Source organism: Apaloderma vittatum, unplaced genomic scaffold (genome assembly GCF_000703405.1).
Source record: "Apaloderma vittatum isolate BGI_N311 unplaced genomic scaffold, ASM70340v1 scaffold2419, whole genome shotgun sequence".
NCBI classification, from domain to species: domain Eukaryota; kingdom Metazoa; phylum Chordata; class Aves; order Trogoniformes; family Trogonidae; genus Apaloderma; species Apaloderma vittatum.
In genome coordinates this window covers 15236-32021 of record NW_009734433.1, presented here as the reverse complement: position 1 = coordinate 32021, position 16786 = coordinate 15236, and the positions used below count along the sequence as shown (strand labels likewise).

At 38.1% G+C, this 16786-nt stretch overlaps 1 protein-coding gene across 1 annotated transcript in view; it reads right to left on the bottom strand.

Annotated features, from left to right (window-relative positions):
- CDC42SE2 (CDC42 small effector 2) overlaps positions 1 to 16434 on the bottom strand; it is a 33885-nt gene extending 17451 nt beyond the window's left edge. Inside the window, exon 1 of the mRNA XM_009876249.1 lies at positions 16381 to 16434. Coding sequence (XP_009874551.1) covers positions 16381 to 16434 — 54 coding nt within the window. The remainder of the gene's footprint in view (positions 1 to 16380) is intronic.
- Between the last annotated feature and the right edge of the window lie 352 nt (positions 16435 to 16786).

The window sequence follows — 16786 nt, the reverse complement described above, 5'->3', positions numbered from 1 at the left end:
ATTTTAAGTACAACTTCACATGAAGATAATCTTATTTCATAAACGAATGCCTCAAACTAGACTGCATATTGTTATCTTGAACCGTTCTTTTAGCAAATTCAGCACCTTCTTGAATCTTTTTAAGTGTATGCTTTTTTGACCTGTTTACACAACATTCCATTCTATGACAGTGTTAGTCATCACTCAGCAGAACTGGTAACTGTAGCCTATGTTTTCTAAACAAACTAGAAAATTTGCCAGATGAGGTCAAATGACTCTGAAAGACAATAGTTTTTTTAAGAAATGTCTTTAGCTCACACATTAAAGGGAACTTGATCCATTTCAGGTGTTTAAACCAACTTTAAGTCACATAATCCGTTCCTTGGTATAACTAGTAAGTCCTTATAGAACAATTTTAAGATGACATTTACATGTTGTAACTTGGCTAACTAACTTCTCTTTCCAATAGATTTATTTTCATTACTTTCAGTGATTAAGGCCTCTTTTAACATAATGTAAAAAACAAAACAGTCATCCAACATGATAATAATGATCTTTTTACTATAGCAACGATGCTTGTTTAACGTCTTTAGGGAGACCATGCAGTCTTACTATAAAGTGACAGGTAATCCATCAATGATAAGGACAGTAGGGTGTGATGAAAGGAACAAGTCTGCGATACTGGCTTGTGGTATCTCAGTAAAAATCAGAGCTTTGCATTTAACATGTACCCTTTCCTCACAATTGCCAAGCTGTGTAACTTCCAACGTGTCAGCTGTTGCTTAGAAGAAGTGCTTACTACCAGCCTGCACATCCGGAACAAAGTTTATCACAGCACTTTTTGGAACAAATTCAGAGGTGTGGCACAGGTAAAGGAGAAAAACTCTGCTGTGCATGGTATAGAAAGAGACTGAAAGAGTGGGTTTATTCACCCTTAAGAAAAGACATATGTTTGTGTTCTTAACGGTCTTCCACAACCTAAACAGTAGGGTACAGAAGATGGACAGACTTGGAGGTGCACTGTTGTAGCATGAGAAACCAAAAAGAAGCCACAGCCTGAAATTGTGGCATAAAAAATACTGATTAAATTTTTAAAAATGTATAAAATAATTGTTATGCCGGTGGTTAAACACCCAACTAAGAACTCAATGAATCTGAATATCTATCCTTGGAGATCTGCAGAACACAAGAGGACATGTTCCTGTGAAAGCCAGGCCAATTGGTTCTGCTTGGGTAGGAGCATTGCACTAGATTTTATCTAGAGTCATCTAGATGGTCACCTAGATTATTTTCCACGTCTCTAACTCCAGCCGGTGATGAAGAGTGAGCTGGAACTGACTTTGCTGTAACACAGATGCAGTATATCCCTGGCAGTGATCTGAATGATAATGTTAAAAGGCATAGATTAAAGAAATGCTGTGAAGATGCAGCACAATAAAAAAAACCCACAAAAACTTTCTGGAAATTTTTAATAGCTTCTTTAAAAAAGCAAAATCTCAAAAGTTCTGACAACAACGCTCTGCAAACTGTATCACATTGAACTCTCTTTCCTTTCACTTGCTAACCTTTTCCAACAAGCACACAGGAAATACTCGAAAGGTCATCTGGCACGGCGAGAGCTGTAGCTCTCTAGAGGACATGTGTTAGGATTACACCACGCAGTTCCTCCCCGCTCAGCTAAATGAAAGTCACACACTCCTCCACAGCTACAACACACGCAAAAGCTTCTGGTGTCCTTAAGTATGCTGTGTACTGAAATTGTGTTTTTTTTTTAAAGAAACTACATTTCATGTTCACAAATCCTGTAGAAAGACTTCCTGGAACTAGCTGGCCAATATAAATAGGTTTGTTATGTTCTGCATATGCAGATGTCTATGCATCTTTGCATTTCTGTGGAAGCACAGATGTTGTACAAGACTCATTACATACAAGCCTTCTGTACTCTTACATACCCTCTGTATCTTCTTAAATCAGAATGATACACACGTACCAAACTCTATTACAGAAAACTACAGCAATAAAAACCAAACTGAAATATTACCTCTGAACAGGTAGCCATTCCCAGATACAGGCTCACAAGCCACACTCACCATACAAAGCCAATCACTGAACAAGTCTAACACTTTCCCTGGACCAAGTAGTTAAAACACCTACTGCTTTGAGGGTAATAGCTCTAAACGTGTTGTCACATGTGCCTGCAAGCACAGGTTTTGTAGTGCACACTGTGACTCACCTTTGACTATGACATCAAATCAGGGCACATGCGGTATTTTCAGAAATCCTCCGCGTGCAAGTCATAGTAATTCCCTTACTAGGAGAAGATGGATCTTCAGGAGTTACAGCTCTGATGTTTTTCAGCAGTAGGTTTCATGGGTGGAAGCTATAGTACTTGTGCCACCAGCAAAAACAAAGCCACAGTATTTAATATCTTCAAGGGTCAAACACAGACACGGTGAGTTCATCAGCTTTTAAATACATGTGAAGGTCACCTCAGAAGCTTCACATTAGTTTGCCCAAATAGCAGCCGCTTCTTGTTTGTTTATAAACCTAGGCAATGAAATAACTAAATACACACCTGGTTTTCTAGTGGCACACTGTACTCTTTATTTCTAGCCTTTCTGGCAGTCTTCCCATTAGCATTTCCCTGCTAAGTTATTTGTCATCTCTGTGAACTCGTATCACGTCTGGCTTCTCCTTGCTGCTCCAAAGACATCCTTGACCAGCTACCTCATCAGCGTATGAGTGCTGACACATGGACTTGAGTATCCATTTTGCAGCAGGGAGAAGCATTCATAGACATGGAATCATAAATTAGCTTCAGTGGCCATCCTACTTCCTGCTCCTATGAGGATGTCTGCAAAGCTCCCAAATTTGACCATGAGTGTTGGAAATCTACACTTCCAGTTCATTTTAGGTAAGTCATTGGAACAAGTGCACCCCAAAATACGTTATGATGTAGTCCTCTTTGATTGTTCTTGAAACACCAACCTACACAAGGGAAGCAGGAACCACCTCCCATACCCTTCCCCTACTGCAAAAAATGGTCATGCATTTGAAAGGTGATCCCAATAATGGACATGGAAATGATGGCATTTTACAAAAAACAAACAAACAAACAAACCAAAACACCAAACATCAAACTTCCAAGACAATTTAGCAATAGATGGCTCAGTAAATATTTTAGGGATTCTTAGATGCCGAGCCCACACATAGCATGGTTAGAAGCATCTTTGGAAGAGCACTCTATCAGCAACTTTCAAGAAATATTCAAATCAACAGCTGCTTTCTTAAAACGGCTTTCTGCTCAGCTTTTGATATATTCAGAATAGTACCCAACACAGAGCAGCAACACAGAAGTCTACGCCTAAAGTGTGGCAAATACCCCCAAAAGACGGAACCGAAATTGTTCAGGAGCTAAGTAAGAAGTCCAAAAAGAAGCATGGGAGCAAAGGAAGAGCAACAAGGTGTGCCATTACAAATCCGCAGGCTCAAAAGACAGACAATTGAGAAAAAAGGCCACTGTGAGGGAAAACTTCCAGTCAAGCACTGTATTCCCACCTGTTTCAGTTCAACAAGGAACATAAAAAGGAAGTCCTTGCACGGAGTGTTCTGCTTTCCCTGGCAAAATAAAGGAATCCTTGCTGCCTTGTCGAACCTCCAATCAAAAGGAAAACACCAGTTCCAAGCATGTACAGGCATTCTTGCATAGTCTAGCTGAGGCATGCCACAATTCCACAGGTCTTGAGTGTAAATTATCATTAACTATTCAAATTTCATCAAGTCAGAAAGTGCCCCGTATACCTAATTTATTTGTCAAATTCTCTTCTAAAAATAGCCTTGTCAAAAAGAAGCATTCGGGAGCTGCAGCAATAGCTCCTTACTCTTTTACTAGACACTCTAAGATGACAGACAAATTTTGTTGAGAGTAGTCCCAGGTACATTCATTAATCAGAACTTAGTGGTAGACTGATGAGTAAGATGAACAACACATCACACAATCATTTTCAGAGGCAGTGTTGGCTGCTTGTAATGTTCAGAAAAATCCTTCTACTTACTGATTTATTTCTGTGGCAACCCTATTCTTCCTTGTCTTGCAGATCTTTTGCACTAAGATATCAACGATATATTTATTACTGAGAACAGAATTTCTATTATTGTATGATTTTGTCTCCTATTCGCATACTTTTTGACACCATTCTTTCAGTCTAGTACTGACAATTCTGAAGTTGGAAATCCACTGTAGAAATCCAGAAAATATAATGGCTTTCTTATTCTGGTCTTGCCAGAATAAGCCCATACTTAGGAGATTCTCAAGATACGAAGAATAGGAAAGCATGGTTCTTTAACAGCAACGCAAGGGAAGCTTTGGCATTGCAACACTAAGAACCACAGAAGTCTCTCAGACTCCTCTAGGCTCTTGCATTATTGGCAACTTCAGGGCAATTGCTTCCCATCTCCACAAGTGTACTCAGCTTCTATGAAAAACAAAATTCAGCCAACATCAGCTGTTGGCTACTGGCAACAGTTAAAAACAGTTAGCTAACTGGCAATCAAAAAATAACAAAACCAAAAAACCCAAACAAAATCCTAGTCAGAATGAAGAGGAGAAAAAGTAATATACATACATATAAAAACAGATTTTCAAAAGAGATGCAGGCTGGGAATTTCTAAACTGGGTGCATAACAGCACGTGTAGGTTATTTACAGTAAATATTTTTCTTCTACTCTTCAGCGAATGGAGCCACATGATACCTTAAAAACAACAGGTACACAATTGCATCTTCCCAACAAAGTAGAGCTACGTAGTTGTTGGCAAGAAAACACGTGTTTTTCCTATAGTGGGGAAAAAAGCCCAAATAAACTAAAATAGTATCAACCACTACTCTGTGTTCCATAGCCTGAGTGCCATGTACCCTTTATCAACACAAAGGTCTCCAGTGGACTCTGGAAACTATGCCAATCAAGTTGTTGTTGAACAGCTGCCTTGCCAACATAACAACTGCCAAATTCTGATCGTTACTAGATTACCGGGGTTTTTTTGAGTTCCCTAGGCCACAGTGTCATCAGGCTACACCGCCCATAAACATGCTTCCATGATCACAGCATAGAATTTGTAAGTTCATTTTCTCCCCATAATTCCTGCACAGTTTCTATGACTACCCCACTCTGCCATTTCACTGAGTTTCCCTGAAGTTCCGTGAAGCTCCACGGACACAAGCATTAGTACAGCTGCTTACAGCTGCTGTTCTGAACAGACACTGCCACTTACATGTTTCTACACAGCTTCTAAGGGTTGTGTTAAGGAGAGTTGCATACTACATCAGAATAATTTAGGACGTGAAGAGATCCATCAACAATGAAAGATCTGACCATCCAGGCAGGAATTTTAGCCAAAGACTGCTGTTTTTTCGTACTGGAAAGAACAAGTGATTTAGAAGTTACCTCAATAAAGCAACCCAAAGGCTGCATAGCTGGAAGACAACACAGTAGTATTAAGAAATCCTGCGACTTTAAGCTTCTGGCTACTTCTTCCCCTTTCTTTGTCCTAAATCATCTGTAGCAGCTAAGTTAAAAGTTCTTCCTGAAAAAAAAGGCATTTGCTATAGATCTTCAGAAGATTAAAAAGCTAGTCTTCATTAAGACAATGTAAACTTGGTCTATGCTGCCTGTATGTACAGCCAAATATTACAGCTTCAGAAGCGACTCTAGTTTTCTCTGTAGCATCATTCTAGACAATGTTAAACATAATCTCTTGAGCTTTGAAGTGTTAATGTTAATATATTACAATGAAAATGCAAAGACTTTTAAAGTACACTTTATGAACCTAATATTCTTTAAAATTCAAGGGCAAGCATAAATTTCTCCACTAAGAACTGCACAAGGGGCTTTTATTTTCCAGCTGCAGAGCTAAAAAAGTCAGAAAGCAGAGAGATGCATGCATTATCAAGCCATTTAGTATTCCTTGTTCGGGATCACTAAGGAAAAAAACCCAAACCTTTCTGCCCTGTCAACTGCTTCCCTCCAGGCTTCATTATCTGACAACTCTTCTGTGTTCTGAGATTGTATAGCTACAGTTAATTTTTGTTTAAGAAACTAAAACAAATACAATTGCATGAAACACAATTTAAAACTTAGGTGTGACTTTTTTGGAGAACCATAACAGCATCAACCATACCACAGCTGATGCATTCCGCGGCATTTGTCTTGTGTGTTTCAACATAAGTGTCTGCTATGTTTGGTCATAAAAAATGAATGGTCAGCGACTCCTGCAACGCCTGCAGAGCCAACAGTGCTAAAGCCTAAGTTGAATTCTATTCCTTCTTGGGCACAATCAAATTATTTACTAAACTCTAGTGAGCAGAAGCAATGGGATTACTTTCAGAAAACTTGGTGTACCAGTGTAGGAAAAAGATTCTGCTTGACTCTCTGAAACTAGAGTGAGTTTGTAGACAGGGCAACTGGAAGTTTTACTTATTTTCAGAAGTGGTTCCTTTTAAGAATCAGTCACTTGATGTATGTTTTACTGACTAACAAAAAACTAAGGGTAAAACAGTTTTTTGAGCTGTATTTCAGAGCATGTTTCAAAGGGAAAGTTTTGTCTGTCTTTTTAGATTAAAAAAAATGCAAGAACCTCAAAATCAAATAAAATCCTCTCATTCCTTTCACTGTTTTTCTTCCCTTTCCACTGGGTAATAATGCAGGCTGACTAATTCTGGAATACTAAATTATGTAAGTTATTATGAAATGTAAAATACAGTAGCATACCTGACCACTTTTGCTATTATGTAAAGTAGAGATAGATCAGACAGATGTAAATCTGACTAAACAGAAAGTAGTACTTACACTGGTAAAGAGTGAGCAAGAGACAAAGACACTGCAGAATGTCATTTTGGACAAGAATGTCATGCTTGACACGAAGCATGCTACCAGCAGCATACACGGTAACTAATTCTACTGTCTTCAAAGGATGATCAAGATGCCCTCACGCTTGTAAAACATTACAGCAGATGTTACAAAGCAGTTATTTCACACGAGTATTGTACACTTAAGAAACTCTTGTATTATAATATCTTTAGCTACGGAAAAGCTCTTTTCAGTGAACATGAAGTATGTAGTTAAGTCTAAAAAAATAATATATATGTAATGCATAATTAACATCATCCCTTACTATATTCTAGCTAGAATAAATCTTGCCTTAACATTTAAGCTGTGCTGCCTTTAAAAAAAATCATGCTTCTTATACACGTCCCATAAAAACCTACCACTAAACATCCAGGAGCTCTGTATTTTTTATGATGTAGTAGCGCCTTTCTTCAAAGGATCTCTGCACAGTTAGCAAGATCCCAGGCAAACACTCTGAAAAATACTCTGGCAGTTGGTTTTTACTGTAATCCAGTAGATTATTCCCTACCTCCAAAACCGCAAAATCCAATCCACTAGCCAAAATATGCTTCACAAATCAGAGAAATCAGGAATCACAGTTTATATAAGTGTTGCAGCCTGCAGAAACCCCAATAATCATCAGTTCTTCAACCACCAACCAGCTAACATGCATCTGTCTTCACAGATCAGTCAGTTTCTTGCCAGATTTTAACCTAGATGTGCACACATTAACATGTGCAAATTTCCTCTCTCTTATCTTCTCTGTGTAGGAACATTACTCTCCTTTGACAATGGAAATGTTGGCATTTTACTCCTGAATTAAAAAAAGCAGCTGAATCTTACTAACCTGAGATACTGTTTGTTTTATTTATTTAGCTCGACCTTTAAGGGTAGGGTCATACAAAAAGTCCTTGATTACATTCCTTGTAGTCTTATAGTAGTTTAATCCACTTTAATCACCTCTTCTCCCTCACACTCATTACTGGTAGCAGCCTGACATGGGTTACATAGTGTTTCACACATCTGCAATGTCTTCATAGTTAGCTTACAGAAAAGATAATATCCGCATAGCACAATGAGCTTAGAAATCTTTTCCAGGTTTTAAAATAGTTTTTAGAAGCAATAATTAAGTAGCTCCAATTCTTCTCTCTCACATACAAGTCCTGCTTCTTTATTCTCTGAAGTACATAAATTGCCGTTATTTTCTCTCCTCCTTCAAATCTTTTTTTCTTCGCATTACAAATTGAAGAGGCATTTAATTTTCAAGGCTTAATTATGATGTTAAAAAAAGAAAATATGCATTTGATATTTTTCCATGGAGATTAAAAGGCTCTGCAGGCTCTTTTGCCTGCTATTTTGTAGACCAGCACGCCTATTCTTGTGCTGGCATTTCTTCTTCTCTTTTCAAATTCAGCAATGCCAAGCTGCTACCACAAACACAAGCAACAAAACATAGCATACTACATACATGCACACACAGGTATATGTACGCATGTTTTCACATCCTAGCAGATTTGTTTCAAAAATGTGCTTAGCAGGATTTATTGCCCCATTTTAACTTGTCTATTATTTAACTATCATCCTAGAGCCTGAGAATTAAATGTTTTTAAGCAATTGGAGTACAGCAAACTGTATTTAAAGTAATATATGTTCCAAACAGAGTTAAAGAAAATGTCCTCTACTAATTTTTGTTTTACTCAAGTCTTTCACAAAATCTCCTTGAGGTGGATTTGACTTGGAATCCCACTACATTTAGCAGAACTTGATTCTTTATAAAAGTAATTTCCTTCCACAAATAATACACTCCCTTAACACACAGCTCTATTTCTCAGTTGAACACAGCCAAGTATGCTTTCCTTAGATAATTTAATTTCTGATAGCACCAGGTTTTCAGTTCACAAAACTGATAAAGCACCTCAAAAGGCATATTTTATGCAAATATACACAATGAAGTAAAGATTAATAACGACAGTTTATGCAACTGTCTTTTTGGAAACTCTGATGTGACATCACCTCTGAAATGCTATCATTCTGGCATAATCCCCCATTAACCTCTATTCATCAATACTGTTCAAGTTTTTTCCTCCACTTTAGTCGAATCTGATTCACTTTTCTCTACCCACTAAAACATGCTATATGCCCCAAACAATTTTTTCTGTTATTTTCTCATTTAAGGTCAGAGGCTCTGAAGCCACTCTGAAAGCTCCAGCTGGCCAATACCACCATGCTAGAGCAACAGAATCATACAATGGCCTAGGCTGGAAGGGACCTTAGAGATCATCTAGTCCAACCTCCCTGTCATGGGCAGGGACGCCACCTCTCGACTAGACCAGGCAACACATGAGGACCAAGAGGGAATCGAACCCGCCACCTCGGTGTTGTCTTTTTTGTCAGCACTGCGCTCTACCCTCCCTAACAGAGCATGAAGTAGGCCATGCTGTATCAACGAAGAAGTGCTGATCTGGGCAAACTTAGAAGACAAATCACAATTTGTTCTTAATTTATTTCGCAATCTCTGGAGATAAGGCAGTGACAAAGCAACCTGAAGCCATATTGTGCAGGTTAGAAGCCCCTCAACTAGCACACAGAGGCCTGCCAAAGATAAAATACTCTGCTTTGAGAATCTCCCAAATACTCTCTTTGAGAGTATTCCAGCACCAAAACATATGAACTATGAACTAGATAGTACTTGATGATAAACAATGAAGCAGAATACAAAGGGTAGTTACACTCACACCGGAAGAGTCATACCACAAGCAAGAGAAACTATTAGGAAGACCCTGTTCCAGCACATTATAAACCCACATTATTTTCTGAGACTGAAACAGCTGAATTTACAGCTTAAAACCATTGAAAATATTAATAAGAGTCTCTCCCTTTTGATGGCGGGTCACCTCTGGAGCATGACATGTCATCAAATCACTGTCACACACTTATTTGAGGGAGGAAACACTTAGAGAAATTGCATCTCTCCTCCACCATGCTAAACTACCGCTCTCTTGGGGGTACAGTCAAGTATCTAAAAAACTCTCTGAAATTATTTGAAAAGCAAAAAAAACCCCAATGGTTTCCCATAGTATTTCTTCCCAGAATCTGCATCAGAGCGCAGTTCACAACTCCAGTTTTTTTGTCGAAACTTTTCTGTCCATTTCTCTACTCTCCTCACTCTGTGTCAGGATATTAATCCAGAATTACAGAAATCAGCATTTTAGAGCGATCAGCTAAGCCACTCTGAAAATGAAAGTGAGAAAATCATTGCAACTGATTACATATCAAAGTTTATGGTTTAATGGGTATCTTATAATTTCAGGATCTCTGAGAACATGTGAAGAATAGCTACAATAGAATTCAGTGGGAGCTTTTATATCACGCATGTCTCACACATAAGTAAGGCACAATGGGAAGTGCAGAACCAGAGGTTTGAGGAGCAGTCTGAAAAACTGAAACTTAACATCACTGTGAAATGTTAATTTTTGCCACTAGAAATGTAAGTGCAAGCAGAGTTCATTAAAACAGACATTTAAAAATGCATTATTTTGTGAGTTGCTTACTACTCTTAAGAATTATCTCCAGCAGAACATCTCAGATCCATTGCAGAAAAGCTACAATACAAACACAGTAAGATGGCAGCAAAGGAAGCTTCTTCTCTCAATATTCCCTTTTATATCAAAAACAGTTAAAGGTAAAAGGCTGAATACTTGGCTTCAGCACAACAATCGACTTCTCTGTTCACTACCAAAAAGCATACTTCCACATGGAGTCACTGAAAGTGCACCTCTCTCAGACTACGTCCAAGTTATCTCTGTTTCTAGTTGTTGGCAAGTAGAAATGCTCCTAAGCCTATATACTTGAGTATCTCCCCTGCTTTGACTGGAAAAGCAGAACAGGGGAAAAATAGCTGAGCTACCAACCATTAAAATTAAGGCACACAAAAAATATCAGGGCTTTGCAGCTTCCATTTTCATTAACAAATTTTACAAAAAATGCATTGGATTTGTTAATTTCAAAAAATGCTCCAGCACAGTCTCCAAGGGTGGCTGCAAAACTATCAACTTTTGCTAGGCAGTATCAACTATTTCTTGTGGCAGCTGTTGCTTTTGTCAGTGACTCACACTGGGTTTTGCTCTTGAAGACGTCTTCCCACTAAAAAATTTGGAGATTTAAAAGAAACAAGCAATCCAAGGATGCTGACACTGGTGTCCAGAACAACAGAGTACAATTTACTTCCTCTTCATGTTTAAGCAGAAAGTCTGAGCTCTCTAAAGCCTATAGCTATTAAAAGCAATTACATCTTTCTTCACATATGTTGATATTCACAAGACACATTCAATGGGAAAGCTAGCATAATACCCTTCCTCTCCAAAAAAAACCCTATTTTCCACCCCATCAACTAGTATTATAGCATTAATACAGCTAATTAAAAGGTCCTAAGAATTTCACAGCCATAATAAAGGATCACAGAATATTCAGTTTGTTTTAATTCAGGTATTTGTACGTAAATACAAAATACTGCCTTTATTGTTTTCTTCATAAACATTTTAATACTTAAACATCACAGCTGATATTTTAAGATTTGTAGGGGATAACGTAAAGGTAAACGAAAAATCTAAAGCAGCTCTATTGGGCTGAAAGCCGCATAAACAGATCAGGTTTGAGAAGTAAAAGCCAAATATTTTGCTGCTTTGTCCGTGTTCCCTCAGGCTACTTCTACAATAACACTGAATAGGAAAAAGAAGGAATTTGAAACATCTGAACTGGCAGATCTAATTCGGTGTGACAATTCTGAAATTTGAGGGCCCTTTAGAGTTGTCACCTTTTACATTTGAGTCTTTCACACAAGCTTACTGAATGTGGTAATTTGATCAAATTTAGTGAATAAAAGAGCCTCAGCTTTACCCGTTTCAAGCCAGAAGCTGCACTTGCACAGGACAGTCGGCTCTGGCCCAGGACTTCTTCAGCAGCAAAAATCTGATTTACTGTACACGCCTACTGAGTGTGATGTATTCTGCATTTGTCATGCACACAAAATGCTTCATTATCTTTATTGTGTTCAAGCTTTTAAGAGTTGTAGTGGTAGATATATCCTTAGCTACACCCAGGACTCCTCTAGAAAGAAGTCAGAGCTCGCCGCATGCAGCAGTGGTTAATTTTAAGCAACCTTAGCCAAGATCATTCTATAGCATGCAGTTTGGTTGATAAATGCAGCATTATGTGCAGGACTTTTTCTGCCAATCCTTGAAGATTTTTAGAGTGCTCCACACTCTAAATACCTATCTGTGAATCCTCTTTCATACATCAAAAAAAGACGTGAAGGAAACTCACTTTGTAAACCATTTTAAATGTTTATGGCATGCATGCAGTAAAACCGTAACAAAATACAAAATGGAAATCATCCAAACAAGAGACAAGCAACAAAACAGAAACTAATTAACCAGAGGAGGAAGCTTGGGGCAAAAAGGAGGACAGCACAGTTTATTCTTCTACAACAGAGTCAGTAATTTTACTGCAAGGTCAAAGGAGACTGAAGAGCTCAGTTTGACTGGATGGTGGTGCAAACCAGGTGGGAGTGCACTGGATCATGAACAAAGACTTCTCAGATCAAAAATTAACTTTGCAAGTTAAAAATGGACAGAACAGGAAGAAAAAAGCAGAGGAAAATAACAGATTCCTCGTGTAGACTCTGAAAACCTGCAAGATAAAATGCTAAGATTCTGTAATGAAGCAATGCATTTGGCAGCAGGGATTTGGCAGAGTTTATTGAAATGTAGCAGCGGATGGGATGATAGCATATAGCAAGCATGAGAAGTAAGACTCATCACAAGGAAGTGCATGATCAGAACACAGAATCCATAAATTATGTCAGTGGGAGATGTAAGAATCCTGGTGCAATCCCATAAAGTGCTATTCTTCTCAAAATAAGAAAAGGGTTGGGTCAGATATAAGAGATTGAATTCAGGCTACTAAAACAACCAAGAAAACCTTAATAGTTATTAAAGGGAGTAATATCACTTCGGTATCACAAAAATACACAGAAATCAACTAGTTGTCTGAAGTCTTCTTTGTGGTAAAATAAATTATCAATGCAAATATGACAGGAGAAAATTCGCAACTGATAGAAGAACACCTTCCCTTGGCTTTTATTTGCATTCTACTGCAGTAAATAACTCAGGCTATTAAGAAGAGAGACCTAAGTCACCATCAGGAATACACCTTCTTTAACTCTATCACTATTTAGTTTTGTTTCTGTGTACATTCAGTTTTTTATTTATTGCCCTATATTCAGAGAAGCATAGAGATCCACATTCAGACACATTCCTTCCATGATCTTTGTGTACTGCAGTCTTGAAAATAAGTGAAAGATTTAGCAATCAAGGAAACATTAGGAGAGAGAGTAGAACATTGCTTTCCAGGACTCCTATGTTTTATTTCACAGCAACACAGTGCATCCATTTAACACTGACAAAAGATCAAATTTCAATAAAATGCATTTTAATAATTTTTGGTTATGATTGAACTCCGTCTTTTAACTAAGGAACCTCTTAAACAGCACTAACATGTAAACGCAACATTCTTACGGTCCTGCTCTGGCATATGCTATTAGGGAAGTGATGGCAATGAAATCAAGTAAGTAATGGGTTCTTCCTGCCATAGTCTGCAAATCTTACCTAAAAAGACATGGTTCTAAACTGTGAAAATGCACTGGAAAGCACCAGCATGCAAGTCTGGAAGGCATACAGAGTATTGGCAATAACCTAGAAAATGCCTTTGTCTACAGACCAAATAAGTCTTCTATAAAATCGACTGTAAGGACTCCATGAATGTTTTTCAATTAAAGTGCACTATAGCCGTAATGAACAGAGATGCTGTACTGAAGATACACAATGCAATATGCTCGAATTATGCCAGAAGAAAGCAAGAGAGAGTTCCTACATCATGGATTTCAAGAGAGGAGGAAAACTCCTTAGCTCTATGGAAGGTATAAACACCACAGAAATACACAACTACTAAGTTCCAGCGTCTTTTTCCCCAGTGAAAAGGCTTAAAATTTATGTCACTATCCACAACATTAAAGGTGTCCGAGATATCAGCACCTGACAAAGATAATTTTAAAAGAAAATGACGTTTTGGAGAATGTAAGTCTAAAAAACAAAAGAAACATTTTAAGCCTTGATCAGAACAAGTAGCAAATGAAGGAACTTCCTGCTTTCAAGGTCTTTATTCCAAGAGGCTGGAGCTTGTTAGTGTTGCTGCAAGATCACTCCAGTGCTTCCACAGAAGGGAGAATTCTTGCCGAAGGTGTAATGGTTAAACCGAAAACGATGGCTGGAGCACTGCAAGTAAAGCCATGAAGAAGCTGAGATGCAGGAGGCAAAATGAAAGAAGGCACACGAAAAGCATGAAACCGGGCATCCGAGGGAGGCATTTCTCCTGCGAAACTGGACTAAACTGGCAGATTGAATGCACAGTGGCGGACAGACAAGAAGCTTTTACACAAGTTTAAATGTTTCGCTATCTTTTCGTACAAGAGAAGTAAGTACCAGTATTCTGGAACTAAAAGCTGGCATGTTTTCCAGCATGTAAGTCTCCTGAACATTCAATGACACAACACCTGCAGAGGCAGGGAAGCACTGCCTTCTTACCACTTCAGTGATTTATCCACTCGCTCACGCTGACAGTACGCACTTTGCTACATGTCAAAAAGAAAACAACATTCCTGTACTCACTCATATATCTGATTAAACGCTCCCCTTACTGCAGCAGTGCATGGCAGAACAGGACTGTACAACACAACAGCAAAACCAGCTGAGAAACTTCAGGGGAGAGACAACTAAGCACCACTGCCAAGTATGTCAAGGAGAGCCCACAACTCTTGTTTCTGAGATGCATCCTGAAGAATTTCAGCATTTCATAACAAGTAAGGCTTCTCCAACATTTGAAAGACAGATTTCAGGAACTGGGGCGATGCTCAGCAATGTGCTATTTGTATCTTATATGTAGGGATAGTTTTAATTTTCTAAGCAAATACACACCTCCAGATCAGCAGAAACACATGTTCTCTTTCCTCAGCTTTTGTTTCGTTAAGTCATGACAAACAGATTACTACATGATGAATAATACACCATGTATTTCTTGGACAATAATTTAACTATCATAAAGCTTGAGTCAAGATTTTATAGGGACTGAGCCTCAAGGTTCTTGTAAACAAGTAGAATATGCCATTTTCTATCTCAAAGATTTTTAACAGTCACACCTTATTTTTAATTGAAATATGTTCCTAAAACTAGACAAACAACTTTGGCTAGGTATGGACACAGCTAGCATTTTAAAGGACAGCATGGTATTCAAGAAACAAGAGAGGACTGCACCTTCCCATGTTGGTGTCTCAAGAGTTCACTTCCCACAACTCTACTTGGCTGAGAGTCAGATAAAGTTGCATTTGTTACATGGTAATGTTCATATTTTAATATTTGTGTTGCCATTCAACAACCAGTATGACAATCAGGCTTTGTGTAAGGACAACACCTAACTTGAGATTTTTATTTTTTTTTAATTCTTCAGCATCCCTAAAACCAGATATTATGACCTGAACATATTAATGTGGGTTTGGTCTAATTAGTCCAGGAGTCTCTGGGTCACTGTATTTCCAGCATGTCTGTTAGTAGTAAATGTCCTCTTTTTCACATTTTTGCACGATGACTATCTTTTCTACACATTCATTTAGATTGATCTGGATGCTACACCATACAACAATTTTTCTCACAGTGGTAACCATATTCCTAGTTAGTTCCACCTTCATACAGTCCGACTTTCTCCCAACAGCACAGGACTCAGGAACATATTCTAAAAGTACCTGGAGTATATGGAACCCAAGCATATTTCTGTGCTTTGTCTTCCTGACGTATGCTTTGATATACTCTTTTATCCAACTATTTACTATCTGTGTTTTCACAAAACAGCCATTCCAAATTCTACTAAAAGAAATTAAAAAAATAATTAATGGTTAATGGTATGAGTACGTCTCTTGACTCTCCTAAAGTTCCATCTAAAAATTAACAGAACAGTTCTGGCTGAAATCCTTAATTAAATTAAGGTGGAGGAGGAATGGATTTCACTCTGGAGATTTGAATAGAATCATTTCATTCCTTCATCACTGTCCAGCCACACCTGAAAGCAGGTCTTAAGCCATACAGAATCAGGACATCTACAGATCTTCTTGCAAAAATTACTTATTTTAGAATGATAGTTTAGGTGCTCTCCACCTTTCCCTTCCTTTCACCTCTCTCTTCAATTCAAACAAAGAAAGGGTGTGTTTTTTTTCCAAAAAACTCTTTGGATATATTTGATCTTAAGGACAGGAAATTATCTGTGTGACAACTCTCTAGAAGAGAGAATTTTTTGTCCACACTAGGCCAGAACATTAGTTAATTCCTTAGTTCTCAGTGGGCTTGGCCAAAGAGATTTAAAAGGCATTAAAGAAAAGCAGAAAATATGAACAATGTAGTTAATATTCATACTTACAGGCTGAGGCTGTTCTGCAATACAGCAGTTGAAGCATAACCAAAACTCACTCATTGTTTACAGTTTGAAGTAGGAACACAGATGAAAAGCAGGACTCAATCTCTGTAAATCTGTTTTCAGGTAGCAAGTTCCTTAAATAGTTTATTTAAAATGGCTCCAATGTGAAAATCTTCTCTGTTGAGTTCTTCTCCAAACACAAGTCAGTCCCAGGACAAACAACTTGAAGGCAAAAGATTATTTTAGAGTCTTCTTTCAGAAGGTCGGTCCCAGCACCATAGAAGTGTTATATAAGCTTCTTTGGTCCCTAGCGTTACGTGAACCTAAAAACAAAAGTACATTACATCAAAAAAAAAAAAGAATATACCGAATTTTATGCTCCAGATAGCCACCCACACCAGTGATTTCT